The sequence below is a fragment of the Oryctolagus cuniculus genome, chromosome 8 (assembly GCF_051225735.1).
Source record: "Oryctolagus cuniculus isolate XC-2025 breed Fujian yellow rabbit chromosome 8, ASM5122573v1, whole genome shotgun sequence".
In the NCBI taxonomy this organism is placed as follows: Eukaryota; Metazoa; Chordata; class Mammalia; order Lagomorpha; family Leporidae; genus Oryctolagus; species Oryctolagus cuniculus.
The window spans coordinates 18595626-18621410 of record NC_142874.1 but is presented as its reverse complement, the minus strand read 5'-3'; the positions used below and the strand labels follow the sequence as shown (position 1 = coordinate 18621410).

Genomic DNA, 25785 nt, shown 5'->3' with positions numbered 1-25785 from the left:
CTGCTGCGGGCCCTCGCCCTGGCCCCGGTGCCACCAGTTTCCCTTGGCCGGGATTCTTTGTGGCCTAGGCAGGCAGGCGCCCGTGCTGTCTCCGCACTGACCTAGGCACCCACCCACATGAGGCGTCGGGAGGTGTGGGGCCGGGAGAACATTGCTCTGCCTGGTTTCCTAGGCGGAGGCAGGTGTGTTGTCGGCAAAGACCCTCACTCAGGCCAAGTGCGTGATGTCTCTTCTTCTTCCGCAGACGCCGAGCCCGGCACCCGGGAACCTGTTCCGGACGTGCCGCTCCCAACCATGACTCCCAGCACCGAGGAGGCTGACCACGACCACGACCACGACCACGACCCCGACCCCGAGCACGACCACGGTAGGGGCCCGTGTGCCTTGTGTCCTCTGCCCCTGGGAGCCCGCTGGGTTGCCGGGGCTCCTTGAGCGAGAACGGGCTTTCCTATTGCCTCCGGGACCGGGAAGGTGTCGCCATGCGATTCCTTGTCCCGAAACGCTGGCCTGTGCTCTGGAGCTGCGGGGACGTCCTCGGGGCTCTGCCCGGGAAGGATGTGCTCCCTGGGGAGAGAGGGGCCGCGGTGCGAGTCAGGCGCTCCGAGACGGGGCCGTGTGTCCTCCCGGGTGCTCTGGTTGGCTGCACGCTGCCTGGGCCTGTCCGCAGGTTGTGCGTTTCTCTGCGTGGTGGTCTGCTGACCCGTGCGGGAGGGGCGTAGGCTTCCCCGCCCCCCACGTCTGCTCCCGCCATGACCCACCCCGGGGGTCTGGTGCAGCACTCCCAGCCCGCATGCCTGGCGTGGCCACGGAGGCTGCGAGTGCAGAAGCCTCATGGGACCCGGCGTGGAGTGCCCCACTGCCCCTGGTGGCCCAGTGTGCGCAGCGGACTTAGGCGCGGGCACGCTGGGCTCCGCGAGGGTGGTGCTCTGTGCCTCTGCCTCTCCTGAGACGTCCTTGCCTTCCTCTTGGCGTTGGCTGGTCTCCGAGCTCCCGGGACAGCGTCCAGGAGGCGTGGCCGCTGCCTGAGGACAAGTCCTCGATGTGCCCTCTGACGCTGGCACGAGCGTGTTCTGGACCCGTGCCGTGCCCCCAGGCAGCTGGGGAGTTGTCTGCCTTGTAGTGCGGCGGGCCACCAGGAGAATCTGACCCAGTGTCCTGGATGGGCCAGTTCCCAGTCGTGCGCTCGTGGCCCAGACCAGACCCGGGCTGGTGTGTGGAGCCAGCCACGCGGGCCCGTCTGTCCTCCGTGCCCTGAGTGGGCGCAGATGAGAGAGGGCGCGGTTGCTCCGTCCGCTTTTCTCCCCTCTCGCCCCCATGCGGGGAGCCGTCCAGCGAGGCCTGGCTGGACTGAGCCCGTGCCGGACACGGTGCTCCGTTGCCGTCCTGGAGGGCCCAGAGGATTGCTCGAGGTGTGCCCACCAGGCCCCTCCCCTGAGACAGGGGGCTGGGTGCCGTCAGGTTCTTTCTTGGCTGCCCCTGGAACCCGGAGGTGGCCCTTGCCTGGTTCCTGGATCCTTTCACTTCCCCTTCCTCGTCGCCTTGCCGTGTGGAAGGGAAGGGCCGCTCTTAGCCCGCCAGCCCTGGCCAAGGAGGGGAACCCACTCGGAGGGTGGGGTGGCACCAAGGCCTTGCGCGGCCCAACGCACAAGGGGGGACGGCGCGCCCTGCTGCGGGCCCTCGCCCTGGCCCCGGTGCCACCAGTTTCCCTTGGCCGGGATTCTTTGTGGCCTAGGCAGGCAGGCGCCCGTGCTGTCTCCGCACTGACCTAGGCACCCACCCACATGAGGCGTCGGGAGGTGTGGGGCCGGGAGAACATTGCTCTACCTGGTTTCCTAGGCGGAGGCAGGTGTGTTGTCGGCAGAGACCCTCACTCAGGCCAAGTGCGTGATGTCTCTTCTTCTTCCGCAGACGCCGAGCCCGGCACCCGGGAACCTGTTCCGGACGTGCCGCTCCCAACCATGACTCCCAGCACCGAGGAGGCTGACCACGACCACGACCCCGACCACGACCATGACCACGGTAGGGGCCCGTGTGCCTTGTGTCCTCTGCCCCTGGGAGCCCGCTGGGTTGCCGGGGCTCCTTGAGCGAGAACGGGCTTTCCTATTGCCTCCGGGACCGGGAAGGTGTCGCCATGGGATTCCTTGTCCCGAAACGCTGGCCTGTGCTCTGGAGCTGCGGGGACGTCCTCGGGGCTCTGCCCGGGAAGGATGTGCTCCCTGGGGAGAGAGGGGCCGCGGTGCGAGTCAGGCGCTCCGAGACGGGGCCGTGTGTCCTCCCGGGTGCTCTGGTTGGCTGCACGCTGCCTGGGCCTGTCCGCAGGTTGTCCGTTTCTCTGCGTGGTGGTCTGCTAACCCGTGCGGGAGGGGCGTAGGCTTCCCCGCCCCCCACGTCTGCTCCCGCCATGACCCACCCCGGGGGTCTGGTGCAGCACTCCCAGCCCGCATGCCTGGCGTGGCCACGGAGGCTGCGAGTGCAGAAGCCTCATGGGACCCGGCGTGGAGTGCCCCACTGCCCCTGGTGGCCCAGTGTGCGCAGCGGACTTAGGCGCGGGCACGCTGGGCTCCGCGAGGGTGGTGCTCTGTGCCTCTGCCTCTCCTGAGACGTCCTTGCCTTCCTCTTGGCGTTGGCTGGTCTCCGAGCTCCCGGGACAGCGTCCAGGAGGCGTGGCCGCTGCCTGAGGACAAGTCCTCGATGTGCCTGCCCTCTGACGCTGGCACGAGCGTGTTCTGGACCCGTGCCGTGCCCCCAGGCAGCTGGGGAGTTGTCTGCCTTGTAGTGCGGCGGGCCACCAGGAGAATCTGACCCAGTGTCCTGGATGGGCCAGTTCCCAGTCGTGCGCTCGTGGCCCAGACCAGACCCGGGCTGGTGTGTGGAGCCAGCCACGCGGGCCCGCCTGTCCTGCGTGCCCTGAGTGGGCGCAGATGAGAGAGGGCGCGGTTGCTCCGTCCGCTTTTCACCCCTCTCGCCCCCATGCGGGGAACCGTCCAGCGAGGCCTGGCTGGACTGAGCCCGTGCCGGACACGGTGCTCCGTTGCCGTCCTGGAGGGCCCAGAGGATTGCTCGAGGTGTGCCCACCAGGCCCCTCCCCTGAGACAGGGGGCTGGGTGCCGTCAGGTTCTTTCTTGGCTGCCCCTGGAACCCGGAGGTGGCCCTTGCCTGGTTCCTGGATCCTTTCACTTCCCCTTCCTCGTCGCCTTGCCGTGTGGAAGGGAAGGGCCGCTCTTAGCCCGCCAGCCCTGGCCAAGGAGGGGAACCCACTCGGAGGGTGGGGTGGCACCAAGGCCTTGCGCGGCCCAACGCACAAGGGGGGGACGGCGCGCCCTGCTGCGGGCCCTCGCCCTGGCCCCGGTGCCACCAGTTTCCCTTGGCCGGGATTCTTTGTGGCCTAGGCAGGCAGGCGCCCGTGCTGTCTCCGCACTGACCTAGGCACCCACCCACATGAGGCGTCGGGAGGTGTGGGGCCGGGAGAACATTGCTCTGCCTGGTTTCCTAGGCGGAGGCAGGTGTGTTGTCGGCAGAGACCCTCACTCAGGCCAAGTGCGTGATGTCTCTTCTTCTTCCGCAGACGCCGAGCCCGGCACCCGGGAACCTGTTCCGGACGTGCCGCTCCCAACCATGACTCCCAGCACCGAGGAGGCTGACCACGACCACGACCACGACCACGACCCCGACCCCGAGCACGACCACGGTAGGGGCCCGTGTGCCTTGTGTCCTCTGCCCCTGGGAGCCCGCTGGGTTGCCGGGGCTCCTTGAGCGAGAACGGGCTTTCCTATTGCCTCCGGGACCGGGAAGGTGTCGCCATGCGATTCCTTGTCCCGAAACGCTGGCCTGTGCTCTGGAGCTGCGGGGACGTCCTCGGGGCTCTGCCCGGGAAGGATGTGCTCCCTGGGGAGAGAGGGGCCGCGGTGCGAGTCAGGCGCTCCGAGACGGGGCCGTGTGTCCTCCCGGGTGCTCTGGTTGGCTGCACGCTGCCTGGGCCTGTCCGCAGGTTGTCCGTTTCTCTGCGTGGTGGTCTGCTGACCCGTGCGGGAGGGGCGTAGGCTTCCCCGCCCCCCACGTCTGCTCCCGCCATGACCCACCCCGGGGGTCTGGTGCAGCACTCCCAGCCCGCATGCCTGGCGTGGCCACGGAGGCTGCGAGTGCAGAAGCCTCATGGGACCCGGCGTGGAGTGCCCCACTGCCCCTGGTGGCCCAGTGTGCGCAGCGGACTTAGGCGCGGGCACGCTGGGCTCCGCGAGGGTGGTGCTCTGTGCCTCTGCCTCTCCTGAGACGTCCTTGCCTTCCTCTTGGCGTTGGCTGGTCTCCGAGCTCCCGGGACAGCGTCCAGGAGGCGTGGCCGCTGCCTGAGGACAAGTCCTCGATGTGCCTGCCCTCTGACGCTGGCACGAGCGTGTTCTGGACCCGTGCCGTGCCCCCAGGCAGCTGGGGAGTTGTCTGCCTTGTAGTGCGGCGGGCCACCAGGAGAATCTGACCCAGTGTCCTGGATGGGCCAGTTCCCAGTCGTGCGCTCGTGGCCCAGACCAGACCCGGGCTGGTGTGTGGAGCCAGCCACGCGGGCCCGTCTGTCCTGCGTGCCCTGAGTGGGCGCAGATGAGAGAGGGCGCGGTTGCTCCGTCCGCTTTTCTCCCCTCTCGCCCCCATGCGGGGAGCCGTCCAGCGAGGCCTGGCTGGACTGAGCCCGTGCCGGACACGGTGCTCCGTTGCCGTCCTGGAGGGCCCAGAGGATTGCTCGAGGTGTGCCCACCAGGCCCCTCCCCTGAGACAGGGGGCTGGGTGCCGTCAGGTTCTTTCTTGGCTGCCCCTGGAACCCGGAGGTGGCCCTTGCCTGGTTCCTGGATCCTTTCACTTCCCCTTCCTCGTCGCCTTGCCGTGTGGAAGGGAAGGGCCGCTCTTAGCCCGCCAGCCCTGGCCAAGGAGGGGAACCCACTCGGAGGGTGGGGTGGCACCAAGGCCTTGCGCGGCCCAACGCACAAGGGGGGACGGCGCGCCCTGCTGCGGGCCCTCGCCCTGGCCCCGGTGCCACCAGTTTCCCTTGGCCGGGATTCTTTGTGGCCTAGGCAGGCAGGCGCCCGTGCTGTCTCCGCACTGACCTAGGCACCCACCCACATGAGGCGTCGGGAGGTGTGGGGCCGGGAGAACATTGCTCTGCCTGGTTTCCTAGGCGGAGGCAGGTGTGTTGTCGGCAGAGACCCTCACTCAGGCCAAGTGCGTGATGTCTCTTCTTCTTCCGCAGACGCCGAGCCCGGCACCCGGGAACCTGTTCCGGACGTGCCGCTCCCAACCATGACTCCCAGCACCGAGGAGGCTGACCACGACCACGACCCCGAGCACGACCACGACCACGACCACGACCACGACCACGACCACGACCACGGTAGGGGCCCGTGTGCCTTGTGTCCTCTGCCCCTGGGAGCCCGCTGGGTTGCCGGGGCTCCTTGAGCGAGAACGGGCTTTCCTATTGCCTCCGGGACCGGGAAGGTGTCGCCATGCGATTCCTTGTCCCGAAACGCTGGCCTGTGCTCTGGAGCTGCGGGGACGTCCTCGGGGCTCTGCCCGGGAAGGATGTGCTCCCTGGGGAGAGAGGGGCCGCGGTGCGAGTCAGGCGCTCCGAGACGGGGCCGTGTGTCCTCCCGGGTGCTCTGGTTGGCTGCACGCTGCCTGGGCCTGTCCGCAGGTTGTCCGTTTCTCTGCGTGGTGGTCTGCTGACCCGTGCGGGAGGGGCGTAGGCTTCCCCGCCCCCCACGTCTGCTCCCGCCATGACCCACCCCGGGGGTCTGGTGCAGCACTCCCAGCCCGCATGCCTGGCGTGGCCACGGAGGCTGCGAGTGCAGAAGCCTCATGGGACCCGGCGTGGAGTGCCCCACTGCCCCTGGTGGCCCAGTGTGCGCAGCGGACTTAGGCGCGGGCACGCTGGGCTCCGCGAGGGTGGTGCTCTGTGCCTCTGCCTCTCCTGAGACGTCCTTGCCTTCCTCTTGGCGTTGGCTGGTCTCCGAGCTCCCGGGACAGCGTCCAGGAGGCGTGGCCGCTGCCTGAGGACAAGTCCTCGATGTGCCTGCCCTCTGACGCTGGCACGAGCGTGTTCTGGACCCGTGCCGTGCCCCCAGGCAGCTGGGGAGTTGTCTGCCTTGTAGTGCGGCGGGCCACCAGGAGAATCTGACCCAGTGTCCTGGATGGGCCAGTTCCCAGTCGTGCGCTCGTGGCCCAGACCAGACCCGGGCTGGTGTGTGGAGCCAGCCACGCGGGCCCGTCTGTCCTCCGTGCCCTGAGTGGGCGCAGATGAGAGAGGGCGCGGTTGCTCCGTCCGCTTTTCTCCCCTCTCGCCCCCATGCGGGGAGCCGTCCAGCGAGGCCTGGCTGGACTGAGCCCGTGCCGGACACGGTGCTCCGTTGCCGTCCTGGAGGGCCCAGAGGATTGCTCGAGGTGTGCCCACCAGGCCCCTCCCCTGAGACAGGGGGCTGGGTGCCGTCAGGTTCTTTCTTGGCTGCCCCTGGAACCCGGAGGTGGCCCTTGCCTGGTTCCTGGATCCTTTCACTTCCCCTTCCTCGTCGCCTTGCCGTGTGGAAGGGAAGGGCCGCTCTTAGCCCGCCAGCCCTGGCCAAGGAGGGGAACCCACTCGGAGGGTGGGGTGGCACCAAGGCCTTGCGCGGCCCAACGCACAAGGGGGGACGGCGCGCCCTGCTGCGGGCCCTCGCCCTGGCCCCGGTGCCACCAGTTTCCCTTGGCCGGGATTCTTTGTGGCCTAGGCAGGCAGGCGCCCGTGCTGTCTCCGCACTGACCTAGGCACCCACCCACATGAGGCGTCGGGAGGTGTGGGGCCGGGAGAACATTGCTCTGCCTGGTTTCCTAGGCGGAGGCAGGTGTGTTGTCGGCAGAGACCCTCACTCAGGCCAAGTGCGTGATGTCTCTTCTTCTTCCGCAGACGCCGAGCCCGGCACCCGGGTACCTGTTCCGGACGTGCCGCTCCCAACCATGACTCCCAGCACCGAGGAGGCTGACCACGACCACGACCACGACCCCGACCCCGACCACGACCACGGTAGGGGCCCGTGTGCCTTGTGTCCTCTGCCCCTGGGAGCCCGCTGGGTTGCCGGGGCTCCTTGAGCGAGAACGGGCTTTCCTATTGCCTCCGGGACCGGGAAGGTGTCGCCATGCGATTCCTTGTCCCGAAACGCTGGCCTGTGCTCTGGAGCTGCGGGGACGTCCTCGGGGCTCTGCCCGGGAAGGATGTGCTCCCTGGGGAGAGAGGGGCCGCGGTGCGAGTCAGGCGCTCCGAGACGGGGCCGTGTGTCCTCCCGGGTGCTCTGGTTGGCTGCACGCTGCCTGGGCCTGTCCGCAGGTTGTGCGTTTCTCTGCGTGGTGGTCTGCTGACCCGTGCGGGAGGGGCGTAGGCTTCCCCGCCCCCCACGTCTGCTCCCGCCATGACCCACCCCGGGGGTCTGGTGCAGCACTCCCAGCCCGCATGCCTGGCGTGGCCACGGAGGCTGCGAGTGCAGAAGCCTCATGGGACCCGGCGTGGAGTGCCCCACTGCCCCTGGTGGCCCAGTGTGCGCAGCGGACTTAGGCGCGGGCACGCTGGGCTCCGCGAGGGTGGTGCTCTGTGCCTCTGCCTCTCCTGAGACGTCCTTGCCTTCCTCTTGGCGTTGGCTGGTCTCCGAGCTCCCGGGACAGCGTCCAGGAGGCGTGGCCGCTGCCTGAGGACAAGTCCTCGATGTGCCCTCTGACGCTGGCACGAGCGTGTTCTGGACCCGTGCCGTGCCCCCAGGCAGCTGGGGAGTTGTCTGCCTTGTAGTGCGGCGGGCCACCAGGAGAATCTGACCCAGTGTCCTGGATGGGCCAGTTCCCAGTCGTGCGCTCGTGGCCCAGACCAGACCCGGGCTGGTGTGTGGAGCCAGCCACGCGGGCCCGTCTGTCCTCCGTGCCCTGAGTGGGCGCAGATGAGAGAGGGCGCGGTTGCTCCGTCCGCTTTTCTCCCCTCTCGCCCCCATGCGGGGAGCCGTCCAGCGAGGCCTGGCTGGACTGAGCCCGTGCCGGACACGGTGCTCCGTTGCCGTCCTGGAGGGCCCAGAGGATTGCTCGAGGTGTGCCCACCAGGCCCCTCCCCTGAGACAGGGGGCTGGGTGCCGTCAGGTTCTTTCTTGGCTGCCCCTGGAACCCGGAGGTGGCCCTTGCCTGGTTCCTGGATCCTTTCACTTCCCCTTCCTCGTCGCCTTGCCGTGTGGAAGGGAAGGGCCGCTCTTAGCCCGCCAGCCCTGGCCAAGGAGGGGAACCCACTCGGAGGGTGGGGTGGCACCAAGGCCTTGCGCGGCCCAACGCACAAGGGGGGACGGCGCGCCCTGCTGCGGGCCCTCGCCCTGGCCCCGGTGCCACCAGTTTCCCTTGGCCGGGATTCTTTGTGGCCTAGGCAGGCAGGCGCCCGTGCTGTCTCCGCACTGACCTAGGCACCCACCCACATGAGGCGTCGGGAGGTGTGGGGCCGGGAGAACATTGCTCTACCTGGTTTCCTAGGCGGAGGCAGGTGTGTTGTCGGCAGAGACCCTCACTCAGGCCAAGTGCGTGATGTCTCTTCTTCTTCCGCAGACGCCGAGCCCGGCACCCGGGAACCTGTTCCGGACGTGCCGCTCCCAACCATGACTCCCAGCACCGAGGAGGCTGACCACGACCACGACCCCGACCACGACCATGACCACGGTAGGGGCCCGTGTGCCTTGTGTCCTCTGCCCCTGGGAGCCCGCTGGGTTGCCGGGGCTCCTTGAGCGAGAACGGGCTTTCCTATTGCCTCCGGGACCGGGAAGGTGTCGCCATGGGATTCCTTGTCCCGAAACGCTGGCCTGTGCTCTGGAGCTGCGGGGACGTCCTCGGGGCTCTGCCCGGGAAGGATGTGCTCCCTGGGGAGAGAGGGGCCGCGGTGCGAGTCAGGCGCTCCGAGACGGGGCCGTGTGTCCTCCCGGGTGCTCTGGTTGGCTGCACGCTGCCTGGGCCTGTCCGCAGGTTGTCCGTTTCTCTGCGTGGTGGTCTGCTAACCCGTGCGGGAGGGGCGTAGGCTTCCCCGCCCCCCACGTCTGCTCCCGCCATGACCCACCCCGGGGGTCTGGTGCAGCACTCCCAGCCCGCATGCCTGGCGTGGCCACGGAGGCTGCGAGTGCAGAAGCCTCATGGGACCCGGCGTGGAGTGCCCCACTGCCCCTGGTGGCCCAGTGTGCGCAGCGGACTTAGGCGCGGGCACGCTGGGCTCCGCGAGGGTGGTGCTCTGTGCCTCTGCCTCTCCTGAGACGTCCTTGCCTTCCTCTTGGCGTTGGCTGGTCTCCGAGCTCCCGGGACAGCGTCCAGGAGGCGTGGCCGCTGCCTGAGGACAAGTCCTCGATGTGCCTGCCCTCTGACGCTGGCACGAGCGTGTTCTGGACCCGTGCCGTGCCCCCAGGCAGCTGGGGAGTTGTCTGCCTTGTAGTGCGGCGGGCCACCAGGAGAATCTGACCCAGTGTCCTGGATGGGCCAGTTCCCAGTCGTGCGCTCGTGGCCCAGACCAGACCCGGGCTGGTGTGTGGAGCCAGCCACGCGGGCCCGCCTGTCCTGCGTGCCCTGAGTGGGCGCAGATGAGAGAGGGCGCGGTTGCTCCGTCCGCTTTTCACCCCTCTCGCCCCCATGCGGGGAACCGTCCAGCGAGGCCTGGCTGGACTGAGCCCGTGCCGGACACGGTGCTCCGTTGCCGTCCTGGAGGGCCCAGAGGATTGCTCGAGGTGTGCCCACCAGGCCCCTCCCCTGAGACAGGGGGCTGGGTGCCGTCAGGTTCTTTCTTGGCTGCCCCTGGAACCCGGAGGTGGCCCTTGCCTGGTTCCTGGATCCTTTCACTTCCCCTTCCTCGTCGCCTTGCCGTGTGGAAGGGAAGGGCCGCTCTTAGCCCGCCAGCCCTGGCCAAGGAGGGGAACCCACTCGGAGGGTGGGGTGGCACCAAGGCCTTGCGCGGCCCAACGCACAAGGGGGGGACGGCGCGCCCTGCTGCGGGCCCTCGCCCTGGCCCCGGTGCCACCAGTTTCCCTTGGCCGGGATTCTTTGTGGCCTAGGCAGGCAGGCGCCCGTGCTGTCTCCGCACTGACCTAGGCACCCACCCACATGAGGCGTCGGGAGGTGTGGGGCCGGGAGAACATTGCTCTGCCTGGTTTCCTAGGCGGAGGCAGGTGTGTTGTCGGCAGAGACCCTCACTCAGGCCAAGTGCGTGATGTCTCTTCTTCTTCCGCAGACGCCGAGCCCGGCACCCGGGAACCTGTTCCGGACGTGCCGCTCCCAACCATGACTCCCAGCACCGAGGAGGCTGACCACGACCACGACCACGACCACGACCCCGACCCCGAGCACGACCACGGTAGGGGCCCGTGTGCCTTGTGTCCTCTGCCCCTGGGAGCCCGCTGGGTTGCCGGGGCTCCTTGAGCGAGAACGGGCTTTCCTATTGCCTCCGGGACCGGGAAGGTGTCGCCATGCGATTCCTTGTCCCGAAACGCTGGCCTGTGCTCTGGAGCTGCGGGGACGTCCTCGGGGCTCTGCCCGGGAAGGATGTGCTCCCTGGGGAGAGAGGGGCCGCGGTGCGAGTCAGGCGCTCCGAGACGGGGCCGTGTGTCCTCCCGGGTGCTCTGGTTGGCTGCACGCTGCCTGGGCCTGTCCGCAGGTTGTGCGTTTCTCTGCGTGGTGGTCTGCTGACCCGTGCGGGAGGGGCGTAGGCTTCCCCGCCCCCCACGTCTGCTCCCGCCATGACCCACCCCGGGGGTCTGGTGCAGCACTCCCAGCCCGCATGCCTGGCGTGGCCACGGAGGCTGCGAGTGCAGAAGCCTCATGGGACCCGGCGTGGAGTGCCCCACTGCCCCTGGTGGCCCAGTGTGCGCAGCGGACTTAGGCGCGGGCACGCTGGGCTCCGCGAGGGTGGTGCTCTGTGCCTCTGCCTCTCCTGAGACGTCCTTGCCTTCCTCTTGGCGTTGGCTGGTCTCCGAGCTCCCGGGACAGCGTCCAGGAGGCGTGGCCGCTGCCTGAGGACAAGTCCTCGATGTGCCCTCTGACGCTGGCACGAGCGTGTTCTGGACCCGTGCCGTGCCCCCAGGCAGCTGGGGAGTTGTCTGCCTTGTAGTGCGGCGGGCCACCAGGAGAATCTGACCCAGTGTCCTGGATGGGCCAGTTCCCAGTCGTGCGCTCGTGGCCCAGACCAGACCCGGGCTGGTGTGTGGAGCCAGCCACGCGGGCCCGTCTGTCCTCCGTGCCCTGAGTGGGCGCAGATGAGAGAGGGCGCGGTTGCTCCGTCCGCTTTTCTCCCCTCTCGCCCCCATGCGGGGAGCCGTCCAGCGAGGCCTGGCTGGACTGAGCCCGTGCCGGACACGGTGCTCCGTTGCCGTCCTGGAGGGCCCAGAGGATTGCTCGAGGTGTGCCCACCAGGCCCCTCCCCTGAGACAGGGGGCTGGGTGCCGTCAGGTTCTTTCTTGGCTGCCCCTGGAACCCGGAGGTGGCCCTTGCCTGGTTCCTGGATCCTTTCACTTCCCCTTCCTCGTCGCCTTGCCGTGTGGAAGGGAAGGGCCGCTCTTAGCCCGCCAGCCCTGGCCAAGGAGGGGAACCCACTCGGAGGGTGGGGTGGCACCAAGGCCTTGCGCGGCCCAACGCACAAGGGGGGACGGCGCGCCCTGCTGCGGGCCCTCGCCCTGGCCCCGGTGCCAACAGTTTCCCTTGGCCGGGATTCTTTGTGGCCTAGGCAGGCAGGCGCCCGTGCTGTCTCCGCACTGACCTAGGCACCCACCCACATGAGGCGTCGGGAGGTGTGGGGCCGGGAGAACATTGCTCTACCTGGTTTCCTAGGCGGAGGCAGGTGTGTTGTCGGCAGAGACCCTCACTCAGGCCAAGTGCGTGATGTCTCTTCTTCTTCCGCAGACGCCGAGCCCGGCACCCGGGAACCTGTTCCGGACGTGCCGCTCCCAACCATGACTCCCAGCACCGAGGAGGCTGACCACGACCACGACCCCGACCACGACCATGACCACGGTAGGGGCCCGTGTGCCTTGTGTCCTCTGCCCCTGGGAGCCCGCTGGGTTGCCGGGGCTCCTTGAGCGAGAACGGGCTTTCCTATTGCCTCCGGGACCGGGAAGGTGTCGCCATGCGATTCCTTGTCCCGAAACGCTGGCCTGTGCTCTGGAGCTGCGGGGACGTCCTCGGGGCTCTGCCCGGGAAGGATGTGCTCCCTGGGGAGAGAGGGGCCGCGGTGCGAGTCAGGCGCTCCGAGACGGGGCCGTGTGTCCTCCCGGGTGCTCTGGTTGGCTGCACGCTGCCTGGGCCTGTCCGCAGGTTGTCCGTTTCTCTGCGTGGTGGTCTGCTAACCCGTGCGGGAGGGGCGTAGGCTTCCCCGCCCCCCACGTCTGCTCCCGCCATGACCCACCCCGGGGGTCTGGTGCAGCACTCCCAGCCCGCATGCCTGGCGTGGCCACGGAGGCTGCGAGTGCAGAAGCCTCATGGGACCCGGCGTGGAGTGCCCCACTGCCCCTGGTGGCCCAGTGTGCGCAGCGGACTTAGGCGCGGGCACGCTGGGCTCCGCGAGGGTGGTGCTCTGTGCCTCTGCCTCTCCTGAGACGTCCTTGCCTTCCTCTTGGCGTTGGCTGGTCTCCGAGCTCCCGGGACAGCGTCCAGGAGGCGTGGCCGCTGCCTGAGGACAAGTCCTCGATGTGCCTGCCCTCTGACGCTGGCACGAGCGTGTTCTGGACCCGTGCCGTGCCCCCAGGCAGCTGGGGAGTTGTCTGCCTTGTAGTGCGGCGGGCCACCAGGAGAATCTGACCCAGTGTCCTGGATGGGCCAGTTCCCAGTCGTGCGCTCGTGGCCCAGACCAGACCCGGGCTGGTGTGTGGAGCCAGCCACGCGGGCCCGTCTGTCCTGCGTGCCCTGAGTGGGCGCAGATGAGAGAGGGCGCGGTTGCTCCGTCCGCTTTTCTCCCCTCTCGCCCCCATGCGGGGAGCCGTCCAGCGAGGCCTGGCTGGACTGAGCCCGTGCCGGACACGGTGCTCCGTTGCCGTCCTGGAGGGCCCAGAGGATTGCTCGAGGTGTGCCCACCAGGCCCCTCCCCTGAGACGGGGGCTGGGTGCCGTCAGGTTCTTTCTTGGCTGCCCCTGGAACCCGGAGGTGGCCCTTGCCTGGTTCCTGGATCCTTTCACTTCCCCTTCCTCGTCGCCTTGCCGTGTGGAAGGGAAGGGCCGCTCTTAGCCCGCCAGCCCTGGCCAAGGAGGGGAACCCACTCGGAGGGTGGGGTGGCACCAAGGCCTTGCGCGGCCCAACGCACAAGGGGGGACGGCGCGCCCTGCTGCGGGCCCTCGCCCTGGCCCCGGTGCCACCAGTTTCCCTTGGCCGGGATTCTTTGTGGCCTAGGCAGGCAGGCGCCCGTGCTGTCTCCGCACTGACCTAGGCACCCACCCACATGAGGCGTCGGGAGGTGTGGGGCCGGGAGAACATTGCTCTACCTGGTTTCCTAGGCGGAGGCAGGTGTGTTGTCGGCAGAGACCCTCACTCAGGCCAAGTGCGTGATGTCTCCTCTTCTTCCACAGACGCCGAGCCCGGCACCCGGGTACCTGTTCCGGACGTGCCGCTCCCAACCATGACTCCCAGCACCGAGGAGGCTGACCACGACCACGACCACGACCACGACCACGACCCCGAGCACGACTACGACCACGACCACGACCACGACCACGACCACGGTAGGGGCCCGTGTGCCTTGTGTCCTCTGCCCCTGGGAGCCCGCTGGGTTGCCGGGGCTCCTTGAGCGAGAACGGGCTTTCCTATTGCCTCCGGGACCGGGAAGGTGTCGCCATGGGATTCCTTGTCCCGAAACGCTGGCCTGTGCTCTGGAGCTGCGGGGACGTCCTCGGGGCTCTGCCCGGGAAGGATGTGCTCCCTGGGGAGAGAGGGGCCGCGGTGCGAGTCAGGCGCTCCGAGACGGGGCCGTGTGTCCTCCCGGGTGCTCTGGTTGGCTGCACGCTGCCTGGGCCTGTCCGCAGGTTGTGCGTTTCTCTGCGTGGTGGTCTGCTGACCCGTGCGGGAGGGGCGTAGGCTTCCCCGCCCCCCACGTCTGCTCCCGCCATGACCCACCCCGGGGGTCTGGTGCAGCACTCCCAGCCCGCATGCCTGGCGTGGCCACGGAGGCTGCGAGTGCAGAAGCCTCATGGGACCCGGCGTGGAGTGCCCCACTGCCCCTGGTGGCCCAGTGTGCGCAGCGGACTTAGGCGCGGGCACGCTGGGCTCCGCGAGGGTGGTGCTCTGTGCCTCTGCCTCTCCTGAGACGTCCTTGCCTTCCTCTTGGCGTTGGCTGGTCTCCGAGCTCCCGGGACAGCGTCCAGGAGGCGTGGCCGCTGCCTGAGGACAAGTCCTCGATGTGCCTGCCCTCTGACGCTGGCACGAGCGTGTTCTGGACCCGTGCCGTGCCCCCAGGCAGCTGGGGAGTTGTCTGCCTTGTAGTGCGGCGGGCCACCAGGAGAATCTGACCCAGTGTCCTGGATGGGCCAGTTCCCAGTCGTGCGCTCGTGGCCCAGACCAGACCCGGGCTGGTGTGTGGAGCCAGCCACGCGGGCCCGTCTGTCCTGCGTGCCCTGAGTGGGCGCAGATGAGAGAGGGCGCGGTTGCTCCGTCCGCTTTTCTCCCCTCTCGCCCCCATGCGGGGAGCCGTCCAGCGAGGCCTGGCTGGACTGAGCCCGTGCCGGACACGGTGCTCCGTTGCCGTCCTGGAGGGCCCAGAGGATTGCTCGAGGTGTGCCCACCAGGCCCCTCCCCTGAGACAGGGGGCTGGGTGCCGTCAGGTTCTTTCTTGGCTGCCCCTGGAACCCGGAGGTGGCCCTTGCCTGGTTCCTGGATCCTTTCACTTCCCCTTCCTCGTCGCCTTGCCGTGTGGAAGGGAAGGGCCGCTCTTAGCCCGCCAGCCCTGGCCAAGGAGGGGAACCCACTCGGAGGGTGGGGTGGCACCAAGGCCTTGCGCGGCCCAACGCACAAGGGGGGACGGCGCGCCCTGCTGCGGGCCCTCGCCCTGGCCCCGGTGCCACCAGTTTCCCTTGGCCGGGATTCTTTGTGGCCTAGGCAGGCAGGCGCCCGTGCTGTCTCCGCACTGACCTAGGCACCCACCCACATGAGGCGTCGGGAGGTGTGGGGCCGGGAGAACATTGCTCTACCTGGTTTCCTAGGCGGAGGCAGGTGTGTTGTCGGCAGAGACCCTCACTCAGGCCAAGTGCGTGATGTCTCCTCTTCTTCCACAGACGCCGAGCCCGGCACCCGGGTACCTGTTCCGGACGTGCCGCTCCCAACCATGACTCCCAGCACCGAGGAGGCTGACCACGACCACGACCACGACCACGACCCCGAGCACGACCACGACCACGACCACGACCTCGACCACGGTAGGGGCCCGTGTGCCTTGTGTCCTCTGCCCCTGGGAGCCCGCTGGGTTGCCGGGGCTCCTTGAGCGAGAACGGGCTTTCCTATTGCCTCCGGGACCGGGAAGGTGTCGCCATGCGATTCCTTGTCCCGAAACGCTGGCCTGTGCTCTGGAGCTGCGGGGACGTCCTCGGGGCTCTGCCCGGGAAGGATGTGCTCCCTGGGGAGAGAGGGGCCGCGGTGCGAGTCAGGCGCTCCGAGACGGGGCCGTGTGTCCTCCCGGGTGCTCTGGTTGGCTGCACGCTGCCTGGGCCTGTCCGCAGGTTGTCCGTTTCTCTGCGTGGTGGTCTGCTAACCCGTGCGGGAGGGGCGTAGGCTTCCCCGCCCCCCACGTCTGCTCCCGCCATGACCCACCCCGGGGGTCTGGTGCAGCACTCCCAGCCCGCATGCCTGGCGTGGCCACGGAGGCTGCGAGTGCAGAAGCCTCATGGGACCCGGCGTGGAGTGCCCCACTGCCCCTGGTGGCCCAGTGTGCGCAGCGGACTTAGGCGCGGGCACGCTGGGCTCCGCGAGGGTGGTGCTCTGTGCCTCTGCCTCTCCTGAGACGTCCTTGCCTTCCTCTTGGCGTTGGCTGGTCTCCGAGCTCCCGGGACAGCGTCCAGGAGGCGTGGCCGCTGCCTGAGGACAAGTCCTCGATGTGCCTGCCCTCTGACGCTGGCACGAGCGTGTTCTGGACCCGTGCCGTGCCCCCAGGCAGCTGGGGAGTTGTCTGCCTTGTAGTGCGGCGGGCCACCAGGAGAATCTGACCCAGTGTCCTGGATGGGCCAGTTCCCAGTCGTGCGCTCGTGGCCCAGACCAGACCCGGGCTGGTGTGTGGAGCCAGCCACGCGGGCCCGTCTGTCCTGCGTGCCCTGAGTGGGCGCAGATGAGAGAGGGCGCGGTTGCTCCGTCCGCTTTTCTCCCCTCTCGCCCCCATGCGGGGAGCCGTCCAGCGAGGCCTGGCTGGACTGAGCCCGTGCCGGACACGGTGCTCCGTTGCCGTCCTGGAGGGCCCAGAGGATTGCTCGAGGTGTGCCCACCAGGCCCCTCCCCTGAGACAGGGGGCTGGGTGCCGTCAGGTTCTTTCTTGGCTGCCCCTGGAACCCGGAGGTGGCCCTTGCCTGGTTCCTGGATCCTTTCACTTCCCCTTCCTCGTCGCCTTGCCGTGTGGAAGGGAAGGGCCGCTCTTAGCCCGCCAGCCCTGGCCAAGGAGGGGAACCCACTCGGAGGGTGGGGTGGCACCAAGGCCTTGCGCGGCCCAACGCACTAGGGGGGGACGGCGCGCCCTGCTGCGGGCCCTCGCCCTGGCCCCGGTGCCACCAGTTTCCCTTGGCCGGGATTCTTTGTGGCCTAGGCAGGCAGGCGCCCGTGCTGTCTCCGCACTGACCTAGGCACCCATCCACATGAGGCGTCGGGAGGTGTGGGGCCGGGAGAACATTGCTCTGCCTGGTTTCCTAGGTGGAAGCAGGTGTGTTGCCGGCAGAGACCCTCACTCAGGCCAAGTGCGTGATGTCTCTTCTTCTTCCGCAGACGCCGAGCCCGGCACCCGGGAACCTGTTCCGGACGTGCCGCTCCCAACCATGACTCCCAGCACCGAGGAGGCTGACCACGACCACGACCACGACCCCGACCACGACCACGACCACGGTAGGGGCCCGTGTGCCTTGTGTCCTCTGCCCCTGGGAGCCCGCTGGGTTGCCGGGGCTCCTTGAGCGAGAACGGGCTTTCCTATTGCCTCCGGGACCGGGAAGGTGTCGCCATGCGATTCCTTGTCCCGAAACGCTGGCCTGTGCTCTGGAGCTGCGGGGACGTCCTCGGGGCTCTGCCCGGGAAGGATGTGCTCCCTGGGGAGAGAGGGGCCGCGGTGCGAGTCAGGCGCTCCGAGACGGGGCCGTGTGTCCTCCCGGGTGCTCTGGTTGGCTGCACGCTGCCTGGGCCTGTCCGCAGGTTGTGCGTTTCTCTGCGTGGTGGTCTGCTGACCCGTGCGGGAGGGGCGTAGGCTTCCCCGCCCCCCACGTCTGCTCCCGCCATGACCCACCCCGGGGGTCTGGTGCAGCACTCCCAGCCCGCATGCCTGGCGTGGCCACGGAGGCTGCGAGTGCAGAAGCCTCATGGGACCCGGCGTGGAGTGCCCCACTGCCCCTGGTGGCCCAGTGTGCGCAGCGGACTTAGGCGCGGGCACGCTGGGCTCCGCGAGGGTGGTGCTCTGTGCCTCTGCCTCTCCTGAGACGTCCTTGCCTTCCTCTTGGCGTTGGCTGGTCTCCGAGCTCCCGGGACAGCGTCCAGGAGGCGTGGCCGCTGCCTGAGGACAAGTCCTCGATGTGCCCTCTGACGCTGGCACGAGCGCGTTCTGGACCCGTGCCGTGCCCCCAGGCAGCTGGGGAGTTGTCTGCCTTGTAGTGCGGCGGGCCACCAGGAGAATCTGACCCAGTGTCCTGGATGGGCCAGTTCCCAGTCGTGCGCTCGTGGCCCAGACCAGACCCGGGCTGGTGTGTGGAGCCAGCCACGCGGGCCCGTCTGTCCTGCGTGCCCTGAGTGGGCGCAGATGAGAGAGGGCGCGGTTGCTCCGTCCGCTTTTCTCCCCTCTCGCCCCCATGCGGGGAGCCGTCCAGCGAGGCCTGGCTGGACTGAGCCCGTGCCGGACACGGTGCTCCGTTGCCGTCCTGGAGGGCCCAGAGGATTGCTCGAGGTGTGCCCACCAGGCCCCTCCCCTGAGACAGGGGGCTGGGTGCCGTCAGGTTCTTTCTTGGCTGCCCCTGGAACCCGGAGGTGGCCCTTGCCTGGTTCCTGGATCCTTTCACTTCCCCTTCCTCGTCGCCTTGCCGTGTGGAAGGGAAGGGCCGCTCTTAGCCCGCCAGCCCTGGCCAAGGAGGGGAACCCACTCGGAGGGTGGGGTGGCACCAAGGCCTTGCGCGGCCCAACGCACAAGGGGGGACGGCGCGCCCTGCTGCGGGCCCTCGCCCTGGCCCCGGTGCCACCAGTTTCCCTTGGCCGGGATTCTTTGTGGCCTAGGCAGGCAGGCGCCCGTGCTGTCTCCGCACTGACCTAGGCACCCACCCACATGAGGCGTCGGGAGGTGTGGGGCCGGGAGAACATTGCTCTACCTGGTTTCCTAGGCGGAGGCAGGTGTGTTGTCGGCAGAGACCCTCACTCAGGCCAAGTGCGTGATGTCTCCTCTTCTTCCACAGACGCCGAGCCCGGCACCCGGGTACCTGTTCCGGACGTGCCGCTCCCAACCATGACTCCCAGCACCGAGGAGGCTGACCACGACCACGACCACGACCACGACCACGACCCCGAGCACGACCACGACCACGACCACGACCTCGACCACGGTAGGGGCCCGTGTGCCTTGTGTCCTCTGCCCCTGGGAGCCCGCTGGGTTGCCGGGGCTCCTTGAGCGAGAACGGGCTTTCCTATTGCCTCCGGGACCGGGAAGGTGTCGCCATGCGATTCCTTGTCCCGAAACGCTGGCCTGTGCTCTGGAGCTGCGGGGACGTCCTCGGGGCTCTGCCCGGGAAGGATGTGCTCCCTGGGGAGAGAGGGGCCGCGGTGCGAGTCAGGCGCTCCGAGACGGGGCCGTGTGTCCTCCCGGGTGCTCTGGTTGGCTGCACGCTGCCTGGGCCTGTCCGCAGGTTGTCCGTTTCTCTGCGTGGTGGTCTGCTGACCCGTGCGGGAGGGGCGTAGGCTTCCCCGCCCCCCACGTCTGCTCCCGCCATGACCCACCCCGGGGGTCTGGTGCAGCACTCCCAGCCCGCATGCCTGGCGTGGCCACGGAGGCTGCGAGTGCAGAAGCCTCATGGGACCCGGCGTGGAGTGCCCCACTGCCCCTGGTGGCCCAGTGTGCGCAGCGGACTTAGGCGCGGGCACGCTGGGCTCCGCGAGGGTGGTGCTCTGTGCCTCTGCCTCTCCTGAGACGTCCTTGCCTTCCTCTTGGCGTTGGCTGGTCTCCGAGCTCCCGGGACAGCGTCCAGGAGGCGTGGCCGCTGCCTGAGGACAAGTCCTCGATGTGCCTGCCCTCTGACGCTGGCACGAGCGTGTTCTGGACCCGTGCCGTGCCCCCAGGCAGCTGGGGAGTTGTCTGCCTTGTAGTGCGGCGGGCCACCAGGAGAATCTGACCCAGTGTCCTGGATGGGCCAGTTCCCAGTCGTGCGCTCGTGGCCCAGACCAGACCCGGGCTGGTGTGTGGAGCCAGCCACGCGGGCCCGTCTGTCCTGCGTGCCCTGAGTGGGCGCAGATGAGAGAGGGCGCGGTTGCTCCGTCCGCTTTTCTCCCCTCTCGCCCCCATGCGGGGAGCCGTCCAGCGAGGCCTGGCTGGACTGAGCCCGTGCCGGACACGGTGCTCCGTTGCCGTCCTGGAGGGCCCAGAGGATTGCTCGAGGTGTGCCCACCAGGCCCCTCCCCTGAGACAGGGGGCTGGGTGCCGTCAGGTTCTTTCTTGGCTGCCCCTGGAACCCGGAGGTGGCCCTTGCCTGGTTCCTGGATCCTTTCACTTCCCCTTCCTCGTCGCCTTGCCGTGTGGAAGGGAAGGGCCGCTCTTAGCCCGCCAGCCCTGGCCAAGGAGGGGAACCCACTCGGAGGGTGGGGTGGCACCAAGGCCTTGCGCGGCCCAACGCACTAGGGGGGGACGGCGCGCCCTGCTGCGGGCCCTCGCCCTGGCCCCGGTGCCACCAGTTTCCCTTGGCCGGGATTCTTTGTGGCCTAGGCAGGCAGGCGCCCGTGCTGTCTCCGCACTGACCTAGGCACCCATCCACATGAGGCGTCGGGAGGTGTGGGGCCGGGAGAACATTGCTCTGCCTGGTTTCCTAGGTGGAAGCAGGTGTGTTGCCGGCAGAGACCCTCACTCAGGCCAAGTGCGTGATGTCTCTTCTTCTTCCGCAGACGCCGAGCCCGGCACCCGGGAACCTGTTCCGGACGTGCCGCTCCCAACCATGACTCCCAGCACCGAGGAGGCTGACCACGACCACGACCACGACCCCGACCACGACCACGACCACGGTAGGGGCCCGTGTGCCTTGTGTCCTCTGCCCCTGGGAGCCCGCTGGGTTGCCGGGGCTCCTTGAGCGAGAACGGGCTTTCCTATTGCCTCCGGGACCGGGAAGGTGTCGCCATGCGATTCCTTGTCCCGAAACGCTGGCCTGTGCTCTGGAGCTGCGGGGACGTCCTCGGGGCTCTGCCCGGGAAGGATGTGCTCCCTGGGGAGAGAGGGGCCGCGGTGCGAGTCAGGCGCTCCGAGACGGGGCCGTGTGTCCTCCCGGGTGCTCTGGTTGGCTGCACGCTGCCTGGGCCTGTCCGCAGGTTGTGCGTTTCTCTGCGTGGTGGTCTGCTGACCCGTGCGGGAGGGGCGTAGGCTTCCCCGCCCCCCACGTCTGCTCCCGCCATGACCCACCCCGGGGGTCTGGTGCAGCACTCCCAGCCCGCATGCCTGGCGTGGCCACGGAGGCTGCGAGTGCAGAAGCCTCATGGGACCCGGCGTGGAGTGCCCCACTGCCCCTGGTGGCCCAGTGTGCGCAGCGGACTTAGGCGCGGGCACGCTGGGCTCCGCGAGGGTGGTGCTCTGTGCCTCTGCCTCTCCTGAGACGTCCTTGCCTTCCTCTTGGCGTTGGCTGGTCTCCGAGCTCCCGGGACAGCGTCCAGGAGGCGTGGCCGCTGCCTGAGGACAAGTCCTCGATGTGCCCTCTGACGCTGGCACGAGCGCGTTCTGGACCCGTGCCGTGCCCCCAGGCAGCTGGGGAGTTGTCTGCCTTGTAGTGCGGCGGGCCACCAGGAGAATCTGACCCAGTGTCCTGGATGGGCCAGTTCCCAGTCGTGCGCTCGTGGCCCAGACCAGACCCGGGCTGGTGTGTGGAGCCAGCCACGCGGGCCCGTCTGTCCTGCGTGCCCTGAGTGGGCGCAGATGAGAGAGGGCGCGGTTGCTCCGTCCGCTTTTCTCCCCTCTCGCCCCCATGCGGGGAGCCGTCCAGCGAGGCCTGGCTGGACTGAGCCCGTGCCGGACACGGTGCTCCGTTGCCGTCCTGGAGGGCCCAGAGGATTGCTCGAGGTGTGCCCACCAGGCCCCTCCCCTGAGACAGGGGGCTGGGTGCCGTCAGGTTCTTTCTTGGCTGCCCCTGGAACCCGGAGGTGGCCCTTGCCTGGTTCCTGGATCCTTTCACTTCCCCTTCCTCGTCGCCTTGCCGTGTGGAAGGGAAGGGCCGCTCTTAGCCCGCCAGCCCTGGCCAAGGAGGGGAACCCACTCGGAGGGTGGGGTGGCACCAAGGCCTTGCGCGGCCCAACGCACAAGGGGGGACGGCGCGCCCTGCTGCGGGCCCTCGCCCTGGCCCCGGTGCCACCAGTTTCCCTTGGCCGGGATTCTTTGTGGCCTAGGCAGGCAGGCGCCCGTGCTGTCTCCGCACTGACCTAGGCACCCACCCACATGAGGCGTCGGGAGGTGTGGGGCCGGGAGAACATTGCTCTACCTGGTTTCCTAGGCGGAGGCAGGTGTGTTGTCGGCAGAGACCCTCACTCAGGCCAAGTGCGTGATGTCTCCTCTTCTTCCACAGACGCCGAGCCCGGCACCCGGGTACCTGTTCCGGACGTGCCGCTCCCAACCATGACTCCCAGCACCGAGGAGGCTGACCACGACCACGACCAAGACCACGACCACGACCCCGAGCACGACCACGACCACGACCACGACCTCGACCACGGTAGGGGCCCGTGTGCCTTGTGTCCTCTGCCCCTGGGAGCCCGCTGGGTTGCCGGGGCTCCTTGAGCGAGAACGGGCTTTCCTATTGCCTCCGGGACCGGGAAGGTGTCGCCATGCGATTCCTTGTCCCGAAACGCTGGCCTGTGCTCTGGAGCTGCGGGGACGTCCTCGGGGCTCTGCCCGGGAAGGATGTGCTCCCTGGGGAGAGAGGGGCCGCGGTGCGAGTCAGGCGCTCCGAGACGGGGCCGTGTGTCCTCCCGGGTGCTCTGGTTGGCTGCACGCTGCCTGGGCCTGTCCGCAGGTTGTCCGTTTCTCTGCGTGGTGGTCTGCTGACCCGTGCGGGAGGGGCGTAGGCTTCCCCGCCCCCCACGTCTGCTCCCGCCATGACCCACCCCGGGGGTCTGGTGCAGCACTCCCAGCCCGCATGCCTGGCGTGGCCACGGAGGCTGCGAGTGCAGAAGCCTCATGGGACCCGGCGTGGAGTGCCCCACTGCCCCTGGTGGCCCAGTGTGCGCAGCGGACTTAGGCGCGGGCACGCTGGGCTCCGCGAGGGTGGTGCTCTGTGCCTCTGCCTCTCCTGAGACGTCCTTGCCTTCCTCTTGGCGTTGGCTGGTCTCCGAGCTCCCGGGACAGCGTCCAGGAGGCGTGGCCGCTGCCTGAGGACAAGTCCTCGATGTGCCTGCCCTCTGACGCTGGCACGAGCGTGTTCTGGACCCGTGCCGTGCCCCCAGGCAGCTGGGGAGTTGTCTGCCTTGTAGTGCGGCGGGCCACCAGGAGAATCTGACCCAGTGTCCTGGATGGGCCAGTTCCCAGTCGTGCGCTCGTGGCCCAGACCAGACCCGGGCTGGTGTGTGGAGCCAGCCACGCGGGCCCGTCTGTCCTGCGTGCCCTGAGTGGGCGCAGATGAGAGAGGGCGCGGTTGCTCCGTCCGCTTTTCTCCCCTCTCGCCCCCATGCGGGGAGCCGTCCAGCGAGGCCTGGCTGGACTGAGCCCGTGCCGGACACGGTGCTCCGTTGCCGTCCTGGAGGGCCCAGAGGATTGCTCGAGGTGTGCCCACCAGGCCCCTCCCCTGAGACAGGGGGCTGGGTGCCGTCAGGTTCTTTCTTGGCTGCCCCTGGAACCCGGAGGTGGCCCTTGCCTGGTTCCTGGATCCTTTCACTTCCCCTTCCTCGTCGCCTTGCCGTGTGGAAGGGAAGGGCCGCTCTTAGCCCGCCAGCCCTGGCCAAGGAGGGGAACCCACTCGGAGGGTGGGGTGGCACCAAGGCCTTGCGCGGCCCAACGCACTAGGGGGGGACGGCGCGCCCTGCTGCGGGCCCTCGCCCTGGCCCCGGTGCCACCAGTTTCCCTTGGCCGGGATTCTTTGTGGCCTAGGCAGGCAGGCGCCCGTGCTGTCTCCGCACTGACCTAGGCACCCATCCACATGAGGCGTCGGGAGGTGTGGGGCCGGGAGAACATTGCTCTGCCTGGTTTCCTAGGTGGAAGCAGGTGTGTTGCCGGCAGAGACCCTCACTCAGGCCAAGTGCGTGATGTCTCTTCTTCTTCCGCAGACGCCGAGCCCGGCACCCGGGAACCTGTTCCGGACGTGCCGCTCCCAACCATGACTCCCAGCACCGAGGAGGCTGACCACGACCACGACCACGACCCCGACCACGACCACGACCACGGTAGGGGCCCGTGTGCCTTGTGTCCTCTGCCCCTGGGAGCCCGCTGGGTTGCCGGGGCTCCTTGAGCGAGAACGGGCTTTCCTATTGCCTCCGGGACCGGGAAGGTGTCGCCATGCGATTCCTTGTCCCGAAACGCTGGCCTGTGCTCTGGAGCTGCGGGGACGTCCTCGGGGCTCTGCCCGGGAAGGATGTGCTCCCTGGGGAGAGAGGGGCCGCGGTGCGAGTCAGGCGCTCCGAGACGGGGCCGTGTGTCCTCCCGGGTGCTCTGGTTGGCTGCACGCTGCCTGGGCCTGTCCGCAGGTTGTGCGTTTCTCTGCGTGGTGGTCTGCTGACCCGTGCGGGAGGGGCGTAGGCTTCCCCGCCCCCCACGTCTGCTCCCGCCATGACCCACCCCGGGGGTCTGGTGCAGCACTCCCAGCCCGCATGCCTGGCGTGGCCACGGAGGCTGCGAGTGCAGAAGCCTCATGGGACCCGGCGTGGAGTGCCCCACTGCCCCTGGTGGCCCAGTGTGCGCAGCGGACTTAGGCGCGGGCACGCTGGGCTCCGCGAGGGTGGTGCTCTGTGCCTCTGCCTCTCCTGAGACGTCCTTGCCTTCCTCTTGGCGTTGGCTGGTCTCCGAGCTCCCGGGACAGCGTCCAGGAGGCGTGGCCGCTGCCTGAGGACAAGTCCTCGATGTGCCCTCTGACGCTGGCACGAGCGCGTTCTGGACCCGTGCCGTGCCCCCAGGCAGCTGGGGAGTTGTCTGCCTTGTAGTGCGGCGGGCCACCAGGAGAATCTGACCCAGTGTCCTGGATGGGCCAGTTCCCAGTCGTGCGCTCGTGGCCCAGACCAGACCCGGGCTGGTGTGTGGAGCCAGCCACGCGGGCCCGTCTGTCCTGCGTGCCCTGAGTGGGCGCAGATGAGAGAGGGCGCGGTTGCTCCGTCCGCTTTTCTCCCCTCTCGCCCCCATGCGGGGAGCCGTCCAGCGAGGCCTGGCTGGACTGAGCCCGTGCCGGACACGGTGCTCCGTTGCCGTCCTGGAGGGCCCAGAGGATTGCTCGAGGTGTGCCCACCAGGCCCCTCCCCTGAGACAGGGGGCTGGGTGCCGTCAGGTTCTTTCTTGGCTGCCCCTGGAACCCGGAGGTGGCCCTTGCCTGGTTCCTGGATCCTTTCACTTCCCCTTCCTCGTCGCCTTGCCGTGTGGAAGGGAAGGGCCGCTCTTAGCCCGCCAGCCCTGGCCAAGGAGGGGAACCCACTCGGAGGGTGGGGTGGCACCAAGGCCTTGCGCGGCCCAACGCACAAGGGGGGACGGCGCGCCCTGCTGCGGGCCCTCGCCCTGGCCCCGGTGCCACCAGTTTCCCTTGGCCGGGATTCTTTGTGGCCTAGGCAGGCAGGCGCCCGTGCTGTCTCCGCACTGACCTAGGCACCCACCCACATGAGGCGTCGGGAGGTGTGGGGCCGGGAGAACATTGCTCTACCTGGTTTCCTAGGCGGAGGCAGGTGTGTTGTCGGCAGAGACCCTCACTCAGGCCAAGTGCGTGATGTCTCCTCTTCTTCCACAGACGCCGAGCCCGGCACCCGGGTACCTGTTCCAGACGTGCCGCTCCCAACCATGACTCCCAGCACCGAGGAGGCTGACCACGACCACGACCACGACCCCGACCCCGAGCACGACCACGACCACGACCACGACCACGGTAGGGGCCCGTGTGCCTTGTGTCCTCTGCCCCTGGGAGCCCGCTGGGTTGCCGGGGCTCCTTGAGCGAGAACGGGCTTTCCTATTGCCTCCGGGACCGGGAAGGTGTCGCCATGCGATTCCTTGTCCCGAAACGCTGGCCTGTGCTCTGGAGCTGCGGGGACGTCCTCGGGGCTCTGCCCGGGAAGGATGTGCTCCCTGGGGAGAGAGGGGCCGCGGTGCGAGTCAGGCGCTCCGAGACGGGGCCGTGTGTCCTCCCGGGTGCTCTGGTTGGCTGCACGCTGCCTGGGCCTGTCCGCAGGTTGTCCGTTTCTCTGCGTGGTGGTCTGCTGACCCGTGCGGGAGGGGCGTAG

The 25785-nt window shown here is 68.8% G+C and overlaps 1 protein-coding gene across 4 annotated transcripts; it reads left to right on the top strand.

Annotated features, from left to right (window-relative positions):
• The first annotated feature begins 249 nt into the window (after positions 1-249).
• Positions 250-25785, top strand: LOC149124866 (uncharacterized). Of its 4 annotated transcripts, XM_089301989.1 has the most exons (13): positions 250-367; positions 1909-2019; positions 6920-7036; positions 10235-10357; positions 11899-12009; positions 13554-13706; positions 15252-15392; positions 16939-17055; positions 18597-18743; positions 20290-20406; positions 21948-22094; positions 23641-23757; positions 25299-25785. In XM_089301989.1, the coding sequence occupies exons 1-13, from the start codon at positions 295-297 to the stop codon at positions 25496-25498; spliced, it is 1674 nt and encodes a 557-aa protein (XP_089158115.1). In that variant the 5' UTR covers positions 250-294; the 3' UTR covers positions 25499-25785. The 4 variants fall into 4 exon arrangements, with proteins under 4 accessions (XP_089158115.1, XP_089158116.1, XP_089158114.1 ...); XM_089301988.1 differs by lacking the exons at positions 250-367; positions 1909-2019 and adding an exon at positions 5092-5374 and having other exon boundaries at positions 25299-25784; XM_089301990.1 differs by lacking the exons at positions 250-367; positions 1909-2019; positions 15252-15392 and adding an exon at positions 5090-5374.